Raw genomic sequence first — 23490 nt, 5'->3', positions numbered from 1 at the left:
GGGGACTTAGGAATCCAGTTACCTGAGGAGATAAGTTAAGCAGGAAAGACAGTGCTGGTCAAAGGATCACACAATCAAAATATCACTACAAGTATGTCCAGTGTGATGAAGGGGAGATGGGTGGTGCTGTGAGAGTTTGTTTGGGTGGCCAGAGGGGACTCTCCTGACAAAGTGATGCTTAAAATAAATTCTGAAGAGTAGCTAGGTGTTGAGTTGGAGAGTAGGAAAGAGATGGCCAAACCAAAGAATTAACAGTTGCTGTGTAGCTTTTTACATGAGGGAATGGAGTACCCGAGTCTGGAAGAGGACCTCTGTGGCTGGAAAGAACTGGAGGGCAAACATGGAGAGAGTTGAAGAGGTAGAGCCTGGTGGGTGGGGTGACCATTACTAACCTCTTTGCCAAGGACTGTTCTGATTGACTGGTGTAAAAATTAATCACCTTCTTTTACTCTCAAAATGTCCCAGTGTGGATGATAAATTATGGGATAAATCAGTAGGAAGACGTCGAAGAATTTTAAGGCTCGCAAGTGTGATCTAATCAGATTGACATTTTGAAGTGATTGCTGCCTCATGGATGATGGATTTGGGCAGGCCACAGGGGATGTTAAATTGCTGTGTACGTGGAAATTTATCTTTCAGGTTAAACAACTTGTTAAATTTTCTCAGTAGTGAGTCAATCCAGGAAAAAAGAAAAATTAGGGCAATCTATTGTTTGATAAAATCAATTGGTCAGTAAATAAAGACAATTGAGTTAGTAGCCACTAGTAGGTAAAGCTGTTCTGTAGTGCATTTAGTTATCACTGATACCTTGTTTAGATTTGTTAGCTACCTCCTCATATTGCCTTCTGGTGTTCCCATAGGAGTGCATAATGAGAAGAGACTGTAAAATCAAACTATTGGGATGTGCTTCCATAAAGCTGTGAATCTGATCATCTAGACCACGAAATCACAAAATTAGCAAGGGGATTTTGTCTCAAAGATTGTGATACCAGTGTGAGGTCTGGTATCACCACTGACTTGTTCATGGCTGTAGCTCTAGCACGGGGCATTCAAGTAAACTGGCTGACTGGCTCAATGAATGAACTCCCCACCTCTAATAAGAACTTTGTTTCTTAGGGGCACCTGGGTGGCTCAGTCAGTTAAGTGTCTGACTTTGGCTCAGGTCATGATCTCACAGTTCATGGGTTTGAGCCCCATGTCGGGCTCTTTGCTGACAGCTAGCTCAGAGCCTAGAGTCTGTTTCAGATTCTGTATCTCCCTCTCTCTCTGACCCTCCCCTGCTCATGCTGTCTCTCTCTCTGAAATTTAAAAATAAATAAATAAATAAATAAAAGAACTTTGTGTCTTAAAAATCTTAGGTACCACATTCATAAAGTTTATGCCACAAGCTTAGAATCTCTAAATGAAGACTGTAGTCTGGATTATAGACATAAAAATATTTACCAAATACATCTGAAATGTATTTCCTGTTAATGTTTTTTTGTTCAACATTNTTGAGAACAAATTAAAAATGTGTCTCCTTTTTTTTCCTATCTGGAAAATAACCAAGAAGGAAAAATTAAAACTGAGTATTAATATATTAAAATCGTTATGATAAGAATGAATAAAATCAGATTATTCTCTAATTTAGATACTATAAATACAGGACATATGTGTAAACACTTAAAACCACATTTAATAAGATTAGAACTTCCCCAGGAATATGGTAGTAATAAAATGACAGAAACTCCTACTCTTTCAATGTGATATTTAAGAATTAATATTTATTTAAAGATATGTATCCCCCAAAAAAGAAAAAATAAATATGAAAATTGATCAAAGAATGACTCTTCAACAATTTGATTAACTATTTGGTTAATATCTAGACTGTGAGAATATTACCAGCTTTTAATACCTTTAATTAGTTTTCTTTTTCCCTTAAATTATACAAATATAACTCTGATGTCATAATATTTGCAAAATGCCCTCTGCATTTCCAGTCATCCCTAAATGTTCATCTCTTCTTATGCTGACTGCAGTCTTGCTTTCTCTTGAGTTGGCTGTTTTCTTCTTCCTCTACATGCTGCTGAACCTGGGGGTGGATAGGTGTTTTCTTGCTCTTCACTGCTTTTGTAAAACCACTGTTAACATCTCCTCCCTCAATATCCCCCACCTCCAGCCTTCCACCACCCTATCTTTCAAACGTTTTCTCAGATTATGGCATCCTACACTTTCTAGTGCAGCCGTTTCCTGCCATTCTTTTGGTAGCCCCCTCCTTTGTTGTGTTCTGTAGGAACTGATTGACTATGTTCCTCCTTCCCCACTTACAACCCTCAGCCTTGGTGGCTTTTTAATTAGCTACATAGATTATTTGTGCCACACCCAGGCTTTTTCCAAGGGATCTTATCCCTTTCAGTGATCTCTTCTTCTTTCTAGGGGTCAGCAAAACTTTTCTATAAAGAGCAAAATAGTAAATATTTTCAGTTTTCTGGCTATATGGTCTTTGTTGCAAATTGTTCAACACTGTAGTTGTAGCTTGAAGCCAACCATTGATTTAAAATTTTTTTTTTAATGTTTTATTTATTTCTAGGAGAGAGAGAGACAGCGTGAGCAGGGGAGGGTCAGAGAGAGAGGGAGACACAGACTGAAGCAGGCTCCAGGCTCTGAGCTGGCAGTCAGCACAGAGCCCGACGCAGGGCTCGAACCCACGAACTGCGAGATCATGACCTAAGCGAAAGTTGGACGCTTAACCGACTAAGCCACCCAGGCGCCCCAGCCAACCATTGATTTTAATACATAAACAGATGGACGAGGCTGCGCTCCAGTTAAACTTTATTTACAAAAAAGGTGAAAAGCTGAGTAGCAATTTGAAGGAGATGAGTTGGTTGAGCCATATCTGGGGAAAAAGAGTTCCAGGAGGAGGAAACAGCAAGTGCAAAGTCGAGGCAGGAGTTTGCTAGGAGTTCTCTAGAAGCAGCAAGGAGGCTGCTGTGGTTGGAGCAGTATGCTGGAGGAGTGGCGGTGGGAGAGCCAGGGAGATGATGGGGGAGGAGGGTAGGTTTTGGGGGATCTTAACAAGCGATGGAAGGGATTTTGCTTTTACTCAGAGGCAGCTGGAGAGCCATAGGGAAGGTCTGAGCAGAGGGGCGATAATCAGCCTTCAGTTTTAACAGGATTGTTCTGGCTGCTGTGGTAAGGACAGTGAGGGGACAGGGTAGAAACAGAATTTTTCTTTCCAATATATATTTTGAAGGATTTGCTTAAGAATGAAGCTGAGGTTTTTTTTTTATCCTGAACCACTGGAAAGATATGGAAGACACTGGGTAAAGCAGGTTTTAGAGAGAAAATCGTAAATTCTTCGAGCTTATTTAGTTAGAGATGTCTTTGAGGCAAATACCCCCAATATTTGGGATGTCTGACATTTGTTATAACTTCCACGATTTCATGGTAAAGAAAAATTAATCTTTACTTAAAAAAATAAAAATCAGTGATCTGGGTAAACTAACTGTTCCATTGAATGCTTATCCAAAAATATATTACCAGGTACCTGGGGCTGACTGGTACGGGTGTTAACAGTTCATATAGCTGTATTTATTAATATCCTTTTTTATCCCAATGGTATCAAATTTGTGAATAAATTCCTGTATAAGTTTCATGTTTTTCTTCATCTGTGAGTGTAAGATCACAGTATGTTCATTTTTATGTTTATGTATGTTATACAGAGGAAATAAATGGATCGTTTAAAGTAATTTGAGTATAAAAATAATTAATTAAAAACCGAGTAATTAATTGGAAGGTGAGACCATTTGGGCCTGTATATCTTTAGGGAAAAGTTGTTGCAAGTGTTAAGATAATATGGTAGTGAGCGACAAAGAGGATGATCTAATAAGTTTTTCCATTCACTCCGTTCTCCAAGGGCTATTGTCAGAAAAGCAATTCATCTGCTCCGTAAATTTTTGAAAGAGACTTATTAAAATTTTGGCAAGATAAATGTTTTAAGCTTTCTCTCTAGTTACTCATTAAAAGCAAATCCAAAGTGAAATGAAGTGCGTTTTAAACTTAAATTTGTTTGAAGAAGAAAAAGTATTGCATTTAGGGGATTGTATTCAACTTTGTATTGGTAGTCACAATATTATTTATTTTCTGTACCGTTTATTAGTCATAATCATACAGAAATGTGTAAATGTAAAAACTTAAAGTTGGAAAGGACCTTACAGGATGCTCTTAAAGGATCATGTAACCCAGTGCTTATCAAGCATTTTTCCCATGATTCACAGTTATACAGTTTTACATCATGACCCAGTGTACAATATATATGTATTAAAGTCAAACGAGTTTCACAAAGCTGTAGTTACCTTAAATGTGAAATGCACTTCAGTATGTTTTGTTTTTGTTTTAAATGCTGCCTTGATGTGCACTTTGAAGAAAAGATCCTTATCTTGTCTGTTCTTCGGCATGATGCAGCCTCCTTCCTGTGTGATACCCTTAGTTTACCATAAATCACATAGCCTTTGTTTAATCTTAAAAATGTAGCTAGTTACTGTACTACTTTAAGACAGTACCTAGTGTTTATGTCTTGCTGTTAAATATGGAGCCAGCTGAGCAGCCTGGTGTGAAATTATCAAAAGGGTTTCTCTTTTTGACCCAGGTTATAGGAAGCAGACTGCTTGAACCTGCATTAGATTCTACAGTCAGAAGGACAGGAATGCTATTCAGGTACTTAGAACTGAGGAATTACCAATGGCCAGTTTTTTATGTTCTTAACCTGAAAGCCTTACACATTTAATACATAGTAGATAGGTATGTACGGTTTGAATAAATTTAACAAAAAAATGCAATCAGTCCAATGCTGTTAGGTCCTTAAAATTAAGTATAATAAAACTGCACCATCTTTAAGATTTCTGTGATATGCAAGTCATGATGACAGCACTTCTCTTCCTTTTTAAATATTCCTAATACTTAAGAAGATCTACGAGTCATCACTGATTAGCTTTATATAATCCTTAGAAGGTGGAATACCTAAGTACAAAACAAGGGAAAAGATAATGAAGAAAGCTGGAGTCACTTATTGAAATATGTAAATAATATTCATGCAGAATTGAAAGAGGAAAGAGTTTTTTAAACAAAGGAATCTTAAAATAAATACTTTTTCTGATAAATGAAATCACTTTTCCAAAACACAAATTATGATAAGTGAAGGAATCATGAAATTAAATATGCAACAAGATAATCTCAAAATGTTTTTAAAGAAAATTCTAGATATTACTAGGCTTAGTAATAAACCTAATTTAATTTCTCCTCAAATATACCATTTTATTAAAAGGGAGCAGAAAGTGTATTAAATGAATAACCCATTTACTTTTCTATTTTATTAACCATCTCTGAAGTTCTGTGTGTAACCCTTTATGACTTTTTTAAGCAAAATGATTGCCTGCTCTCTCATGTTGTTCATGGTATCATGTGATTGCTATAGCAGGTAGCCATATAATTAGCAACCACTGGTCATGTCTCCTCACTTTCTTATATCTTCCAAGGTTGAAATTTTCCTGAGTAATAGATACCTTGACCAGCCCAAAGCTCCTTTGGATAATTTGAGTTTATGACTAGCTCTGGGCTAGTAGACCTCCTGATTTGTTCTAGTCAGTCCTAAATGTTACTAACCTTATCATATGAATATTGAAGCTAATCTATACTTTGTTTTTAATCTGGAACCAGGAAATGGGGTGCGAATTTGGGAATAAGGCAGGAGATTGTGGTCAGCAGAGCTGGTATGATATGCTTTGACTTTCAGCACTGACCTTCAGATCCAATGACTTTCTGTGTGTACTATTAAAATAATTTAAAAATTAATATGGATGACATTCTCCACTGAGTTTTCATGTAGTAATTATATTTGAGTTTTAAAATAATTTCTTAGCTTTGTCTTAAGTATAAGCACTGAATTGCCTTTTTTTTAAGCTTATTTATTTATTTTGAAAGAGACAGAGACAGTGCAAGTGGGGTAGTGGCAGAGAGAGAGAGGGAAGAGAGAAAGTGTGGTGAGAGAGAAAGAGAGAGAGAGAGAGAGAGAATCCTAAGCAGACTCTGCACCATCAGCACAGAGCCTGATACAGGACTTGAACTCATGAAACCTTGAGATCATGACCTTGGCCGAAACCACGTCAGACACTTAACCAACTGAGCTACCCAGGTGCTCCAGCCCTGAATTGCTTTTAAGCATAGTTTAAGGTTAGTTGAGTTTAAAAACATTTTCTTGTCATAACAGGAAAATGTTTGAAATTTTATTAAAACAGCTTTTGGATTTCTTATGTTAATTTTAATACTTGAGTACTGAATAATGGTTCATTTGGCATTTATTGGGTATATTGGTAAGTATTTGTCAAAAATACAAATCCTTCATGCAATTCCAGCAATTTGTGTTCAGATATCTAAAATTAGGACACACCGTGGTTTGTTTTATTTATTTGCCTTAGCCAGCTAAGTCAGATTCCCACTTTTTATGTGTAATTTTTTTAAAGTATTAAGACAAATAAAGAAAATCAAAGTATAAGTGCTACAAGTCTGTTGATTGCCTATATTTTTACTCAAAATAAAATGAACAGTGTGCATACATCCATATCTCAAAGAATCAACACATATATTTTTTAAATATACAAACCTAAATTAATATATTTTAAATGGTATTGTTTTATCAACTGTATTATTTGTGTTATAAGAAATAGAAATTAGAAAAACATGCACATGCAGATGTGCCTTCGGAGTTTTAGAAATGTTACTTTGATTTTGAATTTTCCTTTCAGTGCTTTTATGACTGTTTGAAAACTTTTCTCTCCAGAAATGATCAGCCTTGTCACAAAAGAGCCAGTAGTAATGGTTGAGCTCAGTTGGTCTCTAGAGTAGTGGAATTTGAATGTTGTAATGTTTGAGATGCGTGTGTGTGTGTGTGTTTCAATTAACAAATGAACTCAATGTTGGCATCCCTCTTTTGAGAGAGCTGTGACACATTGTTTGGCCATAACTTGCTAGTGCTTGCTCTAGCTCTGAAATATAATTAACTGCTGATGAGAATATAAAAAGAATCTGACTTACAAACTGCCATTTTTCCATCCCAGTATGTGAACCAAATTCAGCTACTTTAATCCTTGTAACATAATAAAGTTAAAAATGCAAAATCTACCTCATTCATAACCAGAACTATTGCTCAGAGCTGAGAAATAGTGATTATGAAAATGCAATGCATCTGTTCTGTATCAGAATTATTTTATTAGTATTATGATAACATTGACAACATTGCCCTGCCATGTTTAGTTTTAGAGATTTCTAATTACTCATGTCTTGAGGAAAACTATTCTTTATATATATATTTTTTTGCTAAAAATTGTTTATGATAAGGAAAGAATTCTTTGAGGACAATGGGCCAATCTCAAATTTTAGTTTGTCTTTCCTTTTGATTTATCTATTGTTGGCCAACAACTCCCACTCCAAACTTAATAGCTTAAAATAATGTTAATTATTTCTCATGACTTTGTGTACTAACTGGAATCCGTTGGATAGTGGATCTACTGCACATGGTATAACTGAAGTCACAATGGCAGTAGCCTTCAGCAGTGAGCTCTGCTAGTGATGGACTATCAGTATGAGATCTTATTCTTCAGAGTTTCTCTCCATGTGACCTCTTGTCTAAGTCTATCTCAAACTTCCTTTTAGCATAGCATGTGGTTTCCAGAGGACAACTCCAATGTACAACAACTTATGAAATCTCTTGTTAGCATTGCACATGCTGATCACACAAAGCAAGTCACATGGCCAAACCCAGAGTCAGTGTGGGAGAGGACTGCACCAGGACATGAGTACTGATAGACATGGTCAATTGGGGGCCACCAATGAAATAGGCTGTCACATCTCCGTAATAAATTCTAGTAGGGAACAGCAGGTAGTGAGTATGGTTGAATGGATGACTAATAAGCAGTATAATTTGAACCAAGTGATAAGTAGTATAAATAACTTCACAAAATTATAATTACCATGCTTGATTGTATATAGAAGATGCCTAGGAAATGAAGAGAGAAGGAAGGATACTAAAATTGGAACATGTAACTTTGTATCCTGTTAGTCTTTTTCGAAAGATAATAAATCACCATGAAAGAATATGTTCACTTTCCTTTGACAGAAGTGTTCTTAATATATGTCATCAAAATAGATAAGATGTACCTAATAAGCAGTTTTGACACAGCTTCCATTTAGAGTTTAATTCTCAGTCTTTCCCTTTTCTCCCTTTCACACCCATTTCCACCTTCCTAACATGCACATACATGTACCTCTGCTTCTTCCCAAGTTATAATATCCATGTTATAGAAATATTAAAACCATTAAATTTATTTTACACATTATATAGATTTTACACATTATATAGATTTTTTAATTCTTTAACTAATTAGAATTTTTAATAAAATAGCCAAGTCATTGGGAATTCTAATATTCCTAATTGGAAGAGGAGAATTAACAATTTTCTAGGGATATAGGGACTGCATAGAGAGACAAATACAGCATCACATTTTAAACTTCCTAAATTCAAAATATTTTTCTTTTTTGGGGGTGCCTGTGTAGCTCAGTCAGTTAAGCGTCTGACTCTTGATTTCAGCTGAGGTCATGATCTGATGGTCCGTGCTACTGAGCCTTGCATTGGGCTATGTGTTGACAGTGTAGAGCCTGCTTGGGATTCTCTCTCCCCCTCTCTCTGTCCCTCCCTGCTTACACACACACTCCCTCAAAATAAATAAATAAGCATCTATATTTTTTCTCTTTTTGTGTAAATAGGGGTTATTTTTAGCACTGCTTTTCTTTCTCTAATCACCTTAACTATTTTTTTCCTAATTTTTTAAATAGTATTTTATCCTGGGCCGCCTGGGTGGCTCAGTCGGTTAAGCGTCGACTTTGGCTCAGGTCATGATCTCACAGTTTGTGGGTTCGAGCCCCGCCTCAGGCTCTGTGCTGACAGCTAGCTCAGAGCCTGGAGCTGCTTCAGATTCTGTGTCTCCCTCTCTCTCTGACCCTCCCCTGCTCATGCTGTCTCTGTCTCTCTCTCAAAAATAAATAAAATGTTTAAAAAATAAATAAATAGTATTTTATCCTGACAAACCAGTCCATACTCTCTAATGTATTGTGGGGGGGGTAGTTTGTAGGGTCCATGGTAGTTTTAGAGGGTCCGTGTTGTATTCTGAGCCAGAATCAGGTCTTCCGACCCCGCCAGCTCTGGGTTATGGGCATAGCCTGGCCAGTTCCCAGCTGTTAAGCCTTGGAAGTTTCCTTCACCTCTCTAAGCCTGTGCACATTCATTTGTAAAAGGTGATGGGAAAGGTTGTCTATGTTAACTAAAATAACTCTTGCAAAATTATTTGCATTGTGTTGACACAGTAAACTCTATAGTTATTTTATTATAACTTTTAGCCCCTTAAATGAGAGTAAGTATTAAATAGGAAACTTCCTTCACATCTACATAAAATTCATTTTCTCTGATAATTGTAAGGTCCTATTTAGTCCTATTCGGCCCCTTTGTATTGCTAGCATGCGGGAATATAGGACAGAAAGAGAAAGCTGTGATCTCATAATTTGAATGTAAACTACCAAACTGATCTGAGAAAAAGAAAGGAAAAGGATTAGGCCATGGATCCATTGAATCTTGGAAATATTTTAGTCTCAGAAACCCCCCCTTTGTAAGTTTCATATTTAATGCTCTAGAATTTAGCATTTTATTGTTGAATTGGATAAAAACTGTTACACCATTTTCATTTATGAAAACTCATTCATCCGTGACTTGATTTTACCTTTGAGGAAACTTCAGAAAAGAATGATGCCCCAGGAGTATTATAAGCTGTGTTCTCAAATGCTTTTCTCATTATCCTCTTTAACATTTCTTTCTAGAAGCATCTTAGTGACAAGTGTGATTAGGTTAATTGTGTGCGCCTGTATGTACTGCTGATGGTAATAACGGTGAGCAGTCATAATAGGAACATGGTGCATGTCGAGCAGCCACCACGCTCTCCAGGCCCGCGGTGCCACCAATCTTGGGCTAACATCTGTGGTGAACAGAGCATCCTGTATTTCCTTCAGCATATAAATGAATTGACAGTCAGCTATAGATGATAATTAATGTAAGTTTTTGTGAAAGTAAATACAATTTTCAACCCTTGACAAACAGTTAAAAAGAGGAAAAGGATGGAAGATGGATACTTTTGACAGACAGAAAAGGCTTGACGAGAAAAAGATAATATCTGTGGGCATGTAAGGCACTGTCTTTTAGATGATATAAACATCCACTCTGAGAATAATAGATAAAGAGTTCAAAGTTTCAAAAGGAAAGCAACCTATCCTCAGAGTACTCCTAAACATGTGGAAGTAATCCTAAATGTGTAAAGATGAAATTACATAGTTTGGTCAATAAATGAAATTGTAAGCATTTCATTTAGTTTTGTTTTTGAGTTCTTTATTTTAAAGAGAGTAGAAGGAAATAGGGAGGTCATAAGGAAGGAATGAGGTGGGGCGCCTGGGTGGCTTAGTCGGTTGAGCATTTGACTTCGGCTCAGGTCATGATCTCATGGTTTGTGGGTTCGAGCCCTGCGTCTTTCTGACCCTCCTGTTCACACACTCTCTCTCTCTCTCTCTCTCTCTCAGAAATAAAAAAAACATTAAAAAAAAATAAGGAATGAAGGAAGAAAGTAAATGTGTATATATATATTTACCCCAAGTAAAGATGATGCTAGTTGTTTTCTGCTTTATCAGTAACATCACTCATACATAATTAATCTCACCTGCTCAAATGGCTGGTGAGAAATAGTGGAGATTATTTTGAAATTGTGTAACACAAAAGTAGTGAACTTGTGTCAAATGATTTGTCCTTAAGCTTTATTATGTGCTTACTGCCTAAATGCTTTTGTGAAACACATTTTCACCAAAACAATATATGTTTAATCATTAAGCTTGCATCTGAGTCACTCTTGACTTGTTCAGAAAATAATTTATTTCTAAATGATGATTATTTCCAAGTATTAGTAAGGTAGTGGTAATCATACTAAGAAAATTTTGTTCCCAATAGAACCAGAAAGTAATACCGTTTATCCATTTGAAATTTCCACTTCTGTTTAGCTCCACAGCCCTTTGATCTGAAAATCTGTGATCCCCATTTCCACTTGACAGTTTTGAAACAGTGGAAGAAAGAAGTTATCATTTCCTCCTAATCACATTGTGATTTTTACTTTTCATTTTAACTTTGATAGCATGGAAATCCATCTTCTTTTCACAGAATAACTGACTTTAGACATATGATTCTTTGAGCTTCTTTAAATATAGGTTGTATTACAGTTGCTCAGTGAGGTATCTGTGAGACTGTGTCATATGAGGAAGCTCTGGATTATCACTTAGGACCTGACTTTCCTTGCTGTGCTGAATGACTGAACAGAATACACATCACTGAGCCTAATTTTTTATTTTATTTGGATGGATAAATTTAAACAAAGGTAGTAGGCATATTTGATAATGATAAACTGAAGAATACCCTTCACACAATTAAAGTTATGGGAGAATTGTTTGGCATTAATAGTTTTATTTTAGATGTATATAGGTATACTGGGCTTTTGAAATTTTTGTCCAAGAACTTGAAAGAATGCCTTGCATATATATAGTAAGTGCTCCAAGCAGTTTTACGAAAGACAATCTACTATGTGCCAGATCTCTGTGAGGGATTCAAAAAGCTATGAAATAAGATACCTGTATGGTAGTATTAATGAGAAAGAAATTCGGTATAATGGAACAAAAGTCTTTCTCTACCTTGGAAAAATATCTGAAGACCGATTCAGAAAAGATTTTAATAGCATCAGGTCAAAGATGATATCCGAAGGGTATGGATTTGGATTGTAAACAAGGAGATTATGTTACGTCTATGAGTTGGGAACTTCATGGGTACTGCAGACTCCCTCTGTGGATCATTATAGTTTGTGTGACAATCTAAATGTTCTTTCGAATCCACATTTTATATGTGGTGGCCATCATTTCATGGGGAACATAGTAAGGACAGGATGTAGTAGAAATCATTATCCTTTTGTGATAACTTTTCAAAAGCATTTGTGTCCTAGAGGTTTTCTGCTTTTTCTGCCCTCTGTTGCTCCCAGTGAAGGCCAGGTCACCCCAAGTGACTTGGATAAATAGGAAGAGTTTGCCATCTGTGAGAATGAGTTGGGGTAGGAAGGGGACTTATGCAAAAACAAACAGCAGAAAAAGCAGTATATAAGTTCTACATGGGTAGTTAGTTTACTTTAGAGTTATAGTAGATAATGAGTGTTTCCAGTTCAGAAGAGCAAACATTTGTTTTGGCTACTTATTAATGTAAATCTAGCTCATTGGAAAATTTAAAGTAGTATGAATTTGAGGAACTAATAAATTACTTTATTAGAAGTTCTACCTGTGTATTTTTGGCTGATGACTTGGTAAATGGATTTTGGTGATTTGAGTTTAGAAGCGGCATAATAAAAATTCTTTTGACAGGTTGTCCAGGGATTGCTATGTAGAAACTCCCCTCTTCCCCCCACCAAAAAAAGGGGTGAGGAGAGCACACATAAAGAGACCACCTGCTAGACTCTCAGAATGATCACTCTTCCTGCCTATTGTATTGACCAAGGCATGCATTGTTGGAAGACCTGGACTAGAGAGATAGCAAAGAAAATGACAAGGAAGAGATTCCAAGTAGGAAGATTACTAGAACCTGGTAACTTTGAATCAATAGATATATATTATAGCAATCATTAATATTTATTTAGTATTCACTGAGTAATATGTGTATTGTTTTACTTTTACTGTCTCATTTAACTTTCTCAACTATTTTATAAAGTATAGGGACTATTATCATGATAAGTTGATTAATCTGATTAAGCTCACACAGTTAATAATTGTCAGAACCAGTACTTAAAACTTGGGTTTGTCTGAACCCAAGCCCTGTTGTAGAGGATATTCACTTATCAGAGCCCAGAATAAAGGGTATTACCAACATTTTTAGTTAGGGACAGATGCCCATTAGAAGTCTGGTTTAATGTTCATCATTGTTATACATATAACATGAACTTTTCCCCTTTTTTAAAAATTATTTCTTTATTTATATTTTTAGTGCGACTTCATGACAGCATATCAGAAGAGGGCTTCCATTATTTGGTGTTTGATTTGTAAGTACGACACACTTTGTGTTCATTTATTTTTGCTATTTGAAAACCATATGGAATTAAATATTTTTTCTAATTTATAGTCTGAATTAATGACCGTATAGTTTAGGTGTTCTTCAAATAACATTCAACTCTAATTCTTTTGAAAAAAATGTGACTGTTCAGGAGTGTTTATTTAAAACTTAAGTTAATCTTAATAAGTCAAACCATTATAAGTCTGTTCTTTAGATTGTTCATGGTGATATTAAAAGCAGTTATCAGTTTTACCTTTAGGCATACAAATGGCTGATGTGAGCTAATTTGCCATTGAATATTTTGGACTATGTATATTTTATTGTCTTATGTAAAAGGAACCATAGATAAAATCATACTCAGTGGTGAAAAACTGAGGAATTTTTTTCTCTGAGATCAGGAACAAGGTAAAGATGTCCACCTCACCAGTTTTTTTCAATGTAATCTGGAAGTCCTAGCCATAGTAATCAGACAAGAAAAGGAAATAACAGGCATCCATATTGGTAAGGAAGAAGTAAAACTTTTCACTATTTGTAGATGACATGATAGCATACATAGAAAACCCTAAAGACTCCACCAAAAAGCTATTAGAAGTAATAAGTAGTCAGGTTGCAGAATATAAAATTAATATGCAAAAACCAGTAGTGTTTCTATGCACTAATAACAAAGTAGAAAGAGAAATAAAGAAAACAATTCCATTCATAATTGTACCAAAAAGAATAAAATGCCTAGGAATAAACTTAACCAAGAAGGTCAAAGACCTTTACTCTGAAAACTATAAAATATTGATGAAAGAAATTAAAGATGACATAAACAAATAGAAAGATATTCCATGCTCATGGATTGGAAGAATTACTATAATTTAAATGTTGCTACTACCCAAAGTGATCTACAGATTCAGTGCCATCCTTATACCAGGAGCATTTCCCAGAACTAGAACAAATTACACTAAAATTTGTATGGAACCACCAAAAAACTCCAAATAGCCAAACTAGTCTTGAGAAAGAAGCACAAAGGTGGAGGTATCACAATCCCAGAGTCCAAGATATACTATAAAGCTATAGTAATCAAAACAGTATGATACTGGCACAAAAATAGATACATATATCAATGAAACAGAATAGAGGGCCCAGAAATAAACCCATATTTATATAGTCAATCTATGATAAAAGATACAAAAATATGGAAAATGGAGAAAAAGCCAATCTCTTCAATAAATGGTACTGGGAAAACTGGACAGCTACATGCAAAAAAAAAAAAAAAAAAAAAAAGAAAAGAGAAAGAGCAGAAACTAATACCATACATAAAAATAAACTCAAAATGGATTAAAAACCTAAAACGTTGATATCAGCCATAGCAGCATTTTTCTAGATAGGTCTCCTAAGGCAAAGGAAACAAAAGCAAAAATAAACTATTAGACTACATCAAAATAAAAAACTTTTGCACAGCAAAGAAAACAATCAACCAAACAAAAAGGCAGCCTACTGAATGGGAGAAGATATTTGCAAATGGTATATCTAATAATGAGTTAATATCCAAAATATATAAAGAACTTACAATTGAAGAGATGCTCAACATCACTAATGATCAGGGAAATGTAAATTAAAACCACAATGAGATATCACCTTATACCTGTCAGCATGGCTAAAACCAAATACACAAAAAACAAGTGTTAACAAGGATATGGAGAAAAAAAAGGAACCCTTGTGTACTACTGGTGGAAATGTAAATTTGTATAGCGACCATGGAAGGCAGTATGGAGGTTCCTTCAAAAATTATGAATAGAAATACAATTTTATCTAATAATCCCACTCATTGGGTATTTACCCAAAGAACATGACAACACCTATTTGAAAAGATATATGAATCTCTATGTTCCTTTTAACATTATTTACAATAATGAAGATGTGAAAGCAACTTAAGTATCTATCAGTATATTAATGGATAAATAAGATGTAGTATATATATACACACACACTCATGCACACATGCCCTTGTATGCAATGGAACATTACACAGCCACAAAGAAAGGATGACGTCTTGCCATGTGCAACAATATGGTTGAAGCAAGGGTATTGTTATTATGCTAAGATGCTAAGAAAATAAGACTAAGAAAGACAAATACCATGTGATTTCACTCACATGTGGAATGTAAAAAAACAAAAAACAAAAAACAAAAAAAAACAAGTGAATATACAACCAAAAAGCAGAATCAGAGAACATACTGATGGTTGCCAGAGGGAAGGAGGTTGGAGAGGATGGGCAAAATGAGTGAAGGGAATGGGAGATACAGGCTTCAGTTAAGGAATGAATAAGTCACAGGAATTAAAGACACAAGGGAATATTTTCAGTGATATAATAGCATTTGTATGGTGAGAGATGGTAGGTATACTTGTGAATGTATAATATATAGAAATATACCTGAAACTAATGTAACATTGTATATCAACTATACTCAGATAAATAAAAAATAAATACTTTATAATTAAATAATGGAAAAAGACTCAAGGAAAGATCCTTGAGGTTGGTTTACTCAGAGATTCAACATTATCAGGCTCCCATTGTTTACTTCAGTTCGTTGGCTTTGTTCTCAGATTGGTATGGTTCAAGGTATTATATACAGACATGTTAATATCCAGTGGAAGATGTTATCTCTTCTTTTTTTAAAAGAACTTAGTGTTTATTTTTGAGAGAAAGACACACAGATAGCACCAGCAGGGTAGGGGCAGAGAGAGATGCAAACACAGAATCCCAAGCAGGCTCCAGGCTCTGAATTGTCAGCACAGAGCCCAGCATGGGGCTCAAACTCACAAGCCATGAGATCATGACTTGAGCCAAAGTTGGATGCTTAACCAACTGAGCCACCCAGGTGCCCCTCTCTCTTCTTTATATTAATAAAATATTTACCCAGTAAACTTCCTATTTCCTCTCATTGGCCATGATTGGGTCACATGCCATCCCTAACCAGTCACTAGCAAGAGGAATGAAATTACCAAAATTGACTTAGACTAATCAGAATTTGTAAATTAAGTTCTATTAACTAGAGTAAATAAATTTGCTCTGCCCAACTGGGATATAGTGAGACAGGCAATATGTGTGACTGGTAAGGGTTTAAAAGGAACACAATTTCTGGAATTCAAACTGCCCATACCATTTGACATAGTAATTTCACCTCTATAAACAAAGTCCATGGAAAGTATACCCTAAGTTTATCTAAATTTAGATAAAGCTTTATGCCAAAAGATATTCATTTATATGTTCATTGTATCAGCTTTTATAATGGAAAAAAGAAAAGAAAGCCAGCTTAAGGATCCAATAATAGAGAAACAGTTGCATAGTTAAGATAAATTCATATAATGGACTACTATCCAGCATTTTCATGTGATGTTTGGGAAACAAGAAACAATAAGAAAAAATATTATTTCTTGTAATATGAGTCTAAAGATAGGTTAGGTGTTAAATTTGATTAATTGAGGCCTTCAGTGATGTCATTAAGAAACCAACATTTTTTTCCATCTTTCAGTTTGTTCTGTGTAATATGTGAACTGGTTCTCAGGTTGGCTACCTCATTTTCATGTATCAGTGACTTTCAAAGTCAGAAAAAAAGGGCAGTATTAATTCCACTGCATTAATCTTTTCTCAGCAGTCCCTCAGAAGAGAATCTGTTATTGAATCGTTATTTAGAATTGCTTCTCATGCCCATGCCTGAATCAAGTATTGAGGAGGCAAATGGAATTACAACAATTGGCTTTGACCACTTATAAATGTAATTATGGGAGGGAACTGGCCTCCCCTGAATCTCCATATGTATAGTCAGGTAAGACTTAAATCATGGCTTTGTTAAAAGAAAATAGAGGAGTCTTGCCTGTTGGATAGGCAACAAAGTATGTCTGCCATATTGATGATCAGTGTATGCTGGAGAATAGAGACTGAAGCTATGATTACACACAATCCTACTGTACAGGCTCCTTCATAGTCACAGTCCATCCATGGCTTATTCACATCACTGTAGTTTGGCTCCAGTCCATATTGTGCTATTACTTCTTCTTTGGTCCTTTCTCAGAGCTCATATTTTTACTTTCTCCATTGTTCTTTTTCCTTTCTGAAGTTCCAAGATCCGTTCTTTTATGATTTCCTGTTTTCTTTAATAACCTCCTTTACCCATTACTTCAGGAATGGTTGTTTTGCTAGCAACAAATTCTTAGTTTCCCTTTTTCTGAGAATATCTTGATTTCCCTCTGCACTCCTGAAAGATATTTTTGCTAGATAAAAAATTCTAGGGACACCTAGGTGGCTCAGTTGGTTGAGTTTCCAGCTCTGGACTTTGGCTCAGGTCACAATTCTCATGGTTCATGAGTTCTAGCCTCACATCGAGCTCTACGCTGACAGTGTGGAGCCTGCTTGGGATTCTCTCTCTCTCTGCCCCTTCCTTGCTCACACGATCTCTCAAAAGAAACTTAAAAATAATTCTAGGTAAACAGTTATATTCTTTTAATTTTGTGCCAATTCCTTCTGGATTCTTTGATATTTTTATGAGAAATCTTTTGTCATTCTATTTTTCCCCTAAAAGTAAGATGTCATTTCTCTCCAGCTGTTTAAAACAATTTTTTTACAGTTTATTTATTTTTGAGACAGAGAGAGACAGAGCACAAGTGGGGGAGGGAGAGAGGGAGACACAGAATCTGAAACAGGCTCCAGGCTCTGAGCTGTCAGCACAGAGCCCAACATGGGGCTTGAACCCACAAACCGTGAGATCATGACCTGAGCTGAAGTCGGACGCTTAACCGACTGAGCCAACCAGGCTCCCCTCTCCGGCTATTTTAAAGATCTTTTCTTTGTCTGTAGCTTTTAGAAGTTTGATTATGATGTGTCTTAGCTTGAATTTCTTGGACTTTATCTTATATGGTGCTCACTAACCTCTTGAATATACAGGTTTTTGTCTTCTGCCAAACTTGGGAAATTTTTAAACATTATTTCTTTGAATACTTTTTTAGCCTTCCCTTTTTTCCCCTTCTCCTTCTGGAACCTGATAACATGAATGTTAGATCCTTTGTTATAGCCTTAAAAGGTCATGTGCCTCTGTTAATTTTTTTATCTCTTGTTTAGATTAGGTAATTTATTCTGTTTTCTTCAGGCTTACTGATTCTTGCTTCATTTTTTTTTTTCATTCTGATGTTAAATTGCATCCATTGGGTTTTTCATTTTAGTTATTGTATTATTTTTTTCAGCTCTATTTTGACTGTTAGTTTTTCTATAAATTCTTGGTCTTTACTGAGGCTTCCAGTTTTTTCTAAGTGTGTTCATAATTGCTCACCTAAGCATTTTTATTAAGCTGATGAAAAATCCTTGTCAGATAATTCCAACAGCATTGTCATCTTGGTGTTGTTGGTATTGGTGTCTGTTCATTGTTTTTTCTCATTCATACAGACATTTTCTTGGTTCTTGATATAGTAACTGATTTTGTATTATATCTTGGACATTTAGGTATTATTTTATGAAACCTTGGATTTAATTTAAATCTTTTTAACAGGCCACCTCTGATACCACATTGTCAGGGGTATTAGGTGCCATCTTATTACTTTCAGGTGGGTGTAGAAGTTCATGTGTCCTGTTTAGCCTCCTATGGAACCCCAGGGGTGTGCCTCTTTACTGCTGGGCAGGGCTGGGAAAACAGGGATTTTTTTTTCCCCACATATTTAGTGAGAGAGAAGAATCTACTCTTTTTTAGACCTGTTATTTCTTTATCGATTTAATATGTTAGATCTCCTTTGTTATATAAGTCAAGGGTATAGTATTATAAACTGGGATATGTCCTTCATGCTATGATGAATGTTAGTATGAAAAACACTTTTGCTAATGCTCATTTACCTGAGTACCGTTATTCAGGTTTGATCACACCTTTATCAGAGAGGATATGCTTTTCCTATACCCTCTTATGTTCAGTACATGAAGGCACGTGAATTAGACTAAAGGAAAAGTAACAGAAAAAATACACAAGTTTTATTAATGTTGGCGTGCATGGGAGTTTGTAGAAAAGAAATGAAACTAAAAGAAGCAGTTAGGGTGTCCCATTCTTGTCTTAGATAAGAATTGCTCTTTCCCTGGTATATAAAACAGATATCTTCCTCAGAGGGAAATGTATTGTCTACTTTTAGGCAGATAAGGAAAGGTAGAGAATTCTAATTGTATTTGTTGATTCTCAATTGATTTTAGATCAAAATAGTCTTTTTGGCAAAGTAGCTTATTGTGGAATAGTATATTCTGATCTTTTTGCCAGAAGGGCTTATTGTGGGGCAGTGAATCCTGTCCACTGCAGCTCCAAGAAGCATGTCAGTGTTAGGTAAGTTGTAAAAGGGCAACACCCTTCTTCCCATGCCATGCCACTTTTCCACAGTTATCAAGTTATCTATATTCACATTTAAAATTTTATAGTTTTTTGTATTCCTTACTAAAGGAAAGGAATGGTAAGAATCACAGAGTTTAGAATAAAGTTTACTTTTTCATAGATCATTTTTTTAAATGGGACAGAACATATAAAAAGAGCAGTTCATGTGAAAACAAAATACAATTTTCAGTTACAGTGGATCATATCTGTCATATTTGTTTGTTATTAATGTCTCTAAAACCAAGAGTAGACTTTTTAAGGTTTAAGTTTACATTGAACCATAGTAACATTAAATATGCTGCATCAGACCTTAAACCTCTGTTGCTAGATTGAAGAGCTCAGACTGTTTGGAATTATTCTTAAATGTTTAAGAGAAGAGTTAAGATCAGTTTTCATCAAAATGCTTTGCTGGTAAATGAGATTAATAAACTAGTTAAATACAATCCAATAAAACACCCCACTTCAGAGACAGAAAACAATCGTTAAATGTATAGATTTTCAATGACTAAAAAGACATTACAACAAATATAATTCCTCTAAATTATCCAATTGTTGTGGTGGTTACTCTTTGAAGAGGAAAAGTAGCTTTAGAAAAATGCACATTGTATACATAGTTAAGAAATGCGTGGTCTCAAAGTTATCGATGAAATACTTGTATGAGAAAATTGGAAGTCACTTAGCCAATCAGGTCCAAGATAAAATAACTACTTAAATTCCTAAAGAAGGAATGTTCCTGTGTTTGCCCTTTTGCTGATGGTTTTGGCAGTGTGGTACTTGTGCATACTTCCTATGGAATGTCAGCTATTCACAATCTAATGGGAAGTTCTATTTTTATAGGTGCACTGAGTTTTCTTCTAATGGAATACTTTTCCCTTTCTAAAATCCAAAACAGAGGAGGCAGTGAGTTCAATTAACAAAAAAAAGTTTCTTCTATTTAAATTTGCATTTTTCATTCAGATATCCATCCACCATTTTCAACTCTAAAGCATTAGTAATCACTTGTGCAAACAGACTCAGGAGTCAGTGGGAAAGACTTGAATGAAAGCAAAGCCCTCTTCACAGCAAATAACGAATCCTCCTTCTTCAGGGTTTGTGCCTAGCAAGATATTCAGGCGCACCTCGGGAACTCTGGGAGATAAGAGATATGGATTTATCTGAAATCTAAGGGAAGGCCAGTCAGGGAAGTAATGGAGCTAGAATTATAGTCCCCAAGGGAAATGCCAGCAGGCAGAGCCATTGGCCTTAGGCAGATAAGCAAATCCAGTCCATTTCTTTGAGAAATAAGGCCTTGACAAGGGCAGTCATCTGAATGTGATATATAAATTTCAGGAACTGAATGTCAGAGAAGATCTGTATTCTGTGCATGCTGGGTGAATGTATAATGAAGTATAGAAATATCACAGCCCTTTCTAAGAAAATGCGTAAGAGAATAAGACTTGGGTTGAGTTTTGTAATCTCAATAGGGAGCTAAAGTAGATAGATTAGATTAAGGTTTATTGGCAGAAGTGCTGACCCAGAATGAAAAGACTTAAGTTTCGGTCTCAGAGCTACCCAAGGCTAAACATTCAAGATTATGTTTCTTCTAAGCCTCATTTTTCTGATACAGAATGAGGCTGTGGGACCAGATGAAATATTTGTTAGACATCTCTTAAGTCCTTTATTATTCTGTGAGGCCAAGATGCTGTTCTCATCAATTTGAGATTTCTGGTAGAATTAATAGGACTCCTAATGTAATTTTTAAATATTAGAAAATTTATTATGATTTTAGCTATTAGAGAAAAATTCCGTTATTATATCTTTAATTACTTTTTTTCTCCACAAGCAAAAACAATTCTTGGCACATGAAATACTTCATTTTTTTTCTATTTTAAAGTGTTTGTGTTTTTGTCCCCATGTAATAAATTCTGTTCATCAGATATGTAATGGGTATCTACCAGATGCAGGATGCTGTGCCTAATGGTTAAGGGGGGAAAAGTAGTGTTTCTGAACATTTAAAAATATATGTCGCATTTTGATAACTTCAAAATAGAATACTCAGAGAATCTGATGTGTTTCCTCTCTGTGCCCCATTTTATCGTTTTTGTACCAGCCAGAAAAATTGGTCAAGTTGCATGTTTTGTAATTATTACTAGTAAGACATGCATATTTTTTCACTTTTACAGATTTGAAATTACGTCAATATAAAATGGTTTTCAAAAACTATACCCCTTCAGTTGCGGAGCTGATTGCTGTTATTGGCAATATCAAGACTAAAAGACTAAAGAATAAGACACCATCCCCTTTTTTTGAAGATTTTATAATTCAAAAAAGGAATTAGATAGCTCCAAAAAATCTGTACCATAGAATTAATGTGGTAAAAGCTATTAAGTTTCACAGAGGTTTGGGGGAGAGAGCCAACATTCATTTAGTCAGGAATGTCAGGAAAAACAATGGGAAGAACTGAAGTTGAAGCAGACATAATTATGTCTTTTTCTGTGTTTTCATTCAACAACTATACACCTAGTCTTTGCTTATTCTCTACCAGACACTGTGGATAAGCTGATTGAAGGCAAGGTGAATGAAATTTTTGCCTTCAGAAGAACTAAAAGCAATCTCATGCTTGTTGTATTAATAGCATTCTTTCATCTACTAAAATATTTGGTTGCAAAACCAACAGGTCAGTAATTTTACAAAACACACAGATATAATGTAACAAGTTTCACAATGTCTACGAACACATCTGTTGTGTGCCCTAGTCACATGGTCATCGTTATGGTTATTTGGTAAAACTCTTCTATTGTGCTGATAATACTCTCCTGCATCTCACAAGGCATATATATTCCATATACATTCCAATGATTATTAAATCTTTTCAGGCGTGGAGGTCTAGTCTGATTTTTCTGGCCGTTTGTGGCCTGTTATTCATAGCAAATTTTATCCTTCCTAAAACCCAGCTAGTCTAATGTTTCATTTGTCTTATTTTGGCTTTAGTATTATTTGATCACATTTGCTTTATAACAGTGTATATAGTAAACAGTAGTGGCAAAAATGATTTCCACTCTCAAATCAAACTGTGAATGCACAGATTGAAGATTATTTGGTCTATCAGTACCTGTAAAGAGCACTTGAGACTAGGCCTCTCAGTTAAACTACTGTCAAAAGACAGAAAAATAAATCAGTAATTACATTATAGCATGACTTGTGCAATATTTTGCTGTGTGTATGGATTATTGGAACAAAGAGAGATCAGAATGGACATATGAACCTAGTTAGAATTTGGCTATACTATATGCATTCAGTACAGGATATTAAGTCCCTGAAGTAAGACGTTAGTAGAAACAAACAAACAAACATAAGAAGTTCTAAGGAACAAACCCTCTGAATATACTTTAGAACAAAGTTGAGCCTATGAATTTTATTTTTAGTTGGTACTTTATGCAGAAAATAGTCAAGCTAGGTAACTTGGAGGATATTTTCAATAACAAACTCTGATGCTGTAATGATACTGTGTTTCTCATTTGTTTTTAGAAAAGTGACACAAAATATTTTGGCTATTTTTAAAATAAATTTAATGTCCACTATAGTAGAAATCTGTAATTCTAGAATTGTAGAGTCACTGATGGGAAGATTCAGTTTTCACAAGGTTATACTAAATAATTTCAGTGTCCTATTCATTGGAAAATTAATAAAATGGTCATGATTCTGTCATGCCATTCTTCAGAATCAGTTGTCTCTATCTGCAAAATAACTTAGATTTTGATTGGGATTGTACTACATCCATATATCAAGTTAGTAAGAACAGTCATCTTGACAGTATTGAATCTTCCTATCCATAGAGGTAGAATGTCTCTCTTTTTAGTTCTTTGAGATCTTTCATCACAGTTTTATACTTTTCTCATATAGATCTTTTACATATCATTAGCCCTAAAC

General features: G+C 35.2%; 1 protein-coding gene across 12 annotated transcripts in view; it reads left to right on the top strand.

The window, feature by feature from the left end:
- CAMK2D (calcium/calmodulin dependent protein kinase II delta) overlaps positions 1-23490 on the top strand; it is a 305906-nt gene that overhangs the window by 144339 nt on the left and 138077 nt on the right. For all 12 annotated transcript variants that reach the window (XM_077755039.1, XM_077755034.1, XM_077755032.1 and 9 more), the window contains exon 4: positions 13133-13187. In XM_077755039.1, coding sequence (XP_077611165.1) covers positions 13133-13187 — 55 coding nt within the window. The remainder of the gene's footprint in view (positions 1-13132; positions 13188-23490) is intronic.

The sequence above is a fragment of the Crocuta crocuta genome, unplaced genomic scaffold (assembly GCF_008692635.1).
Source record: "Crocuta crocuta isolate KB4526 unplaced genomic scaffold, BGI_CrCroc_1.0 scaffold52, whole genome shotgun sequence".
In the NCBI taxonomy this organism is placed as follows: Eukaryota; Metazoa; Chordata; class Mammalia; order Carnivora; family Hyaenidae; genus Crocuta; species Crocuta crocuta.
Note: the sequence above shows the minus strand (reverse complement) of the source record. Positions and strands in the feature narration are given on the sequence as shown.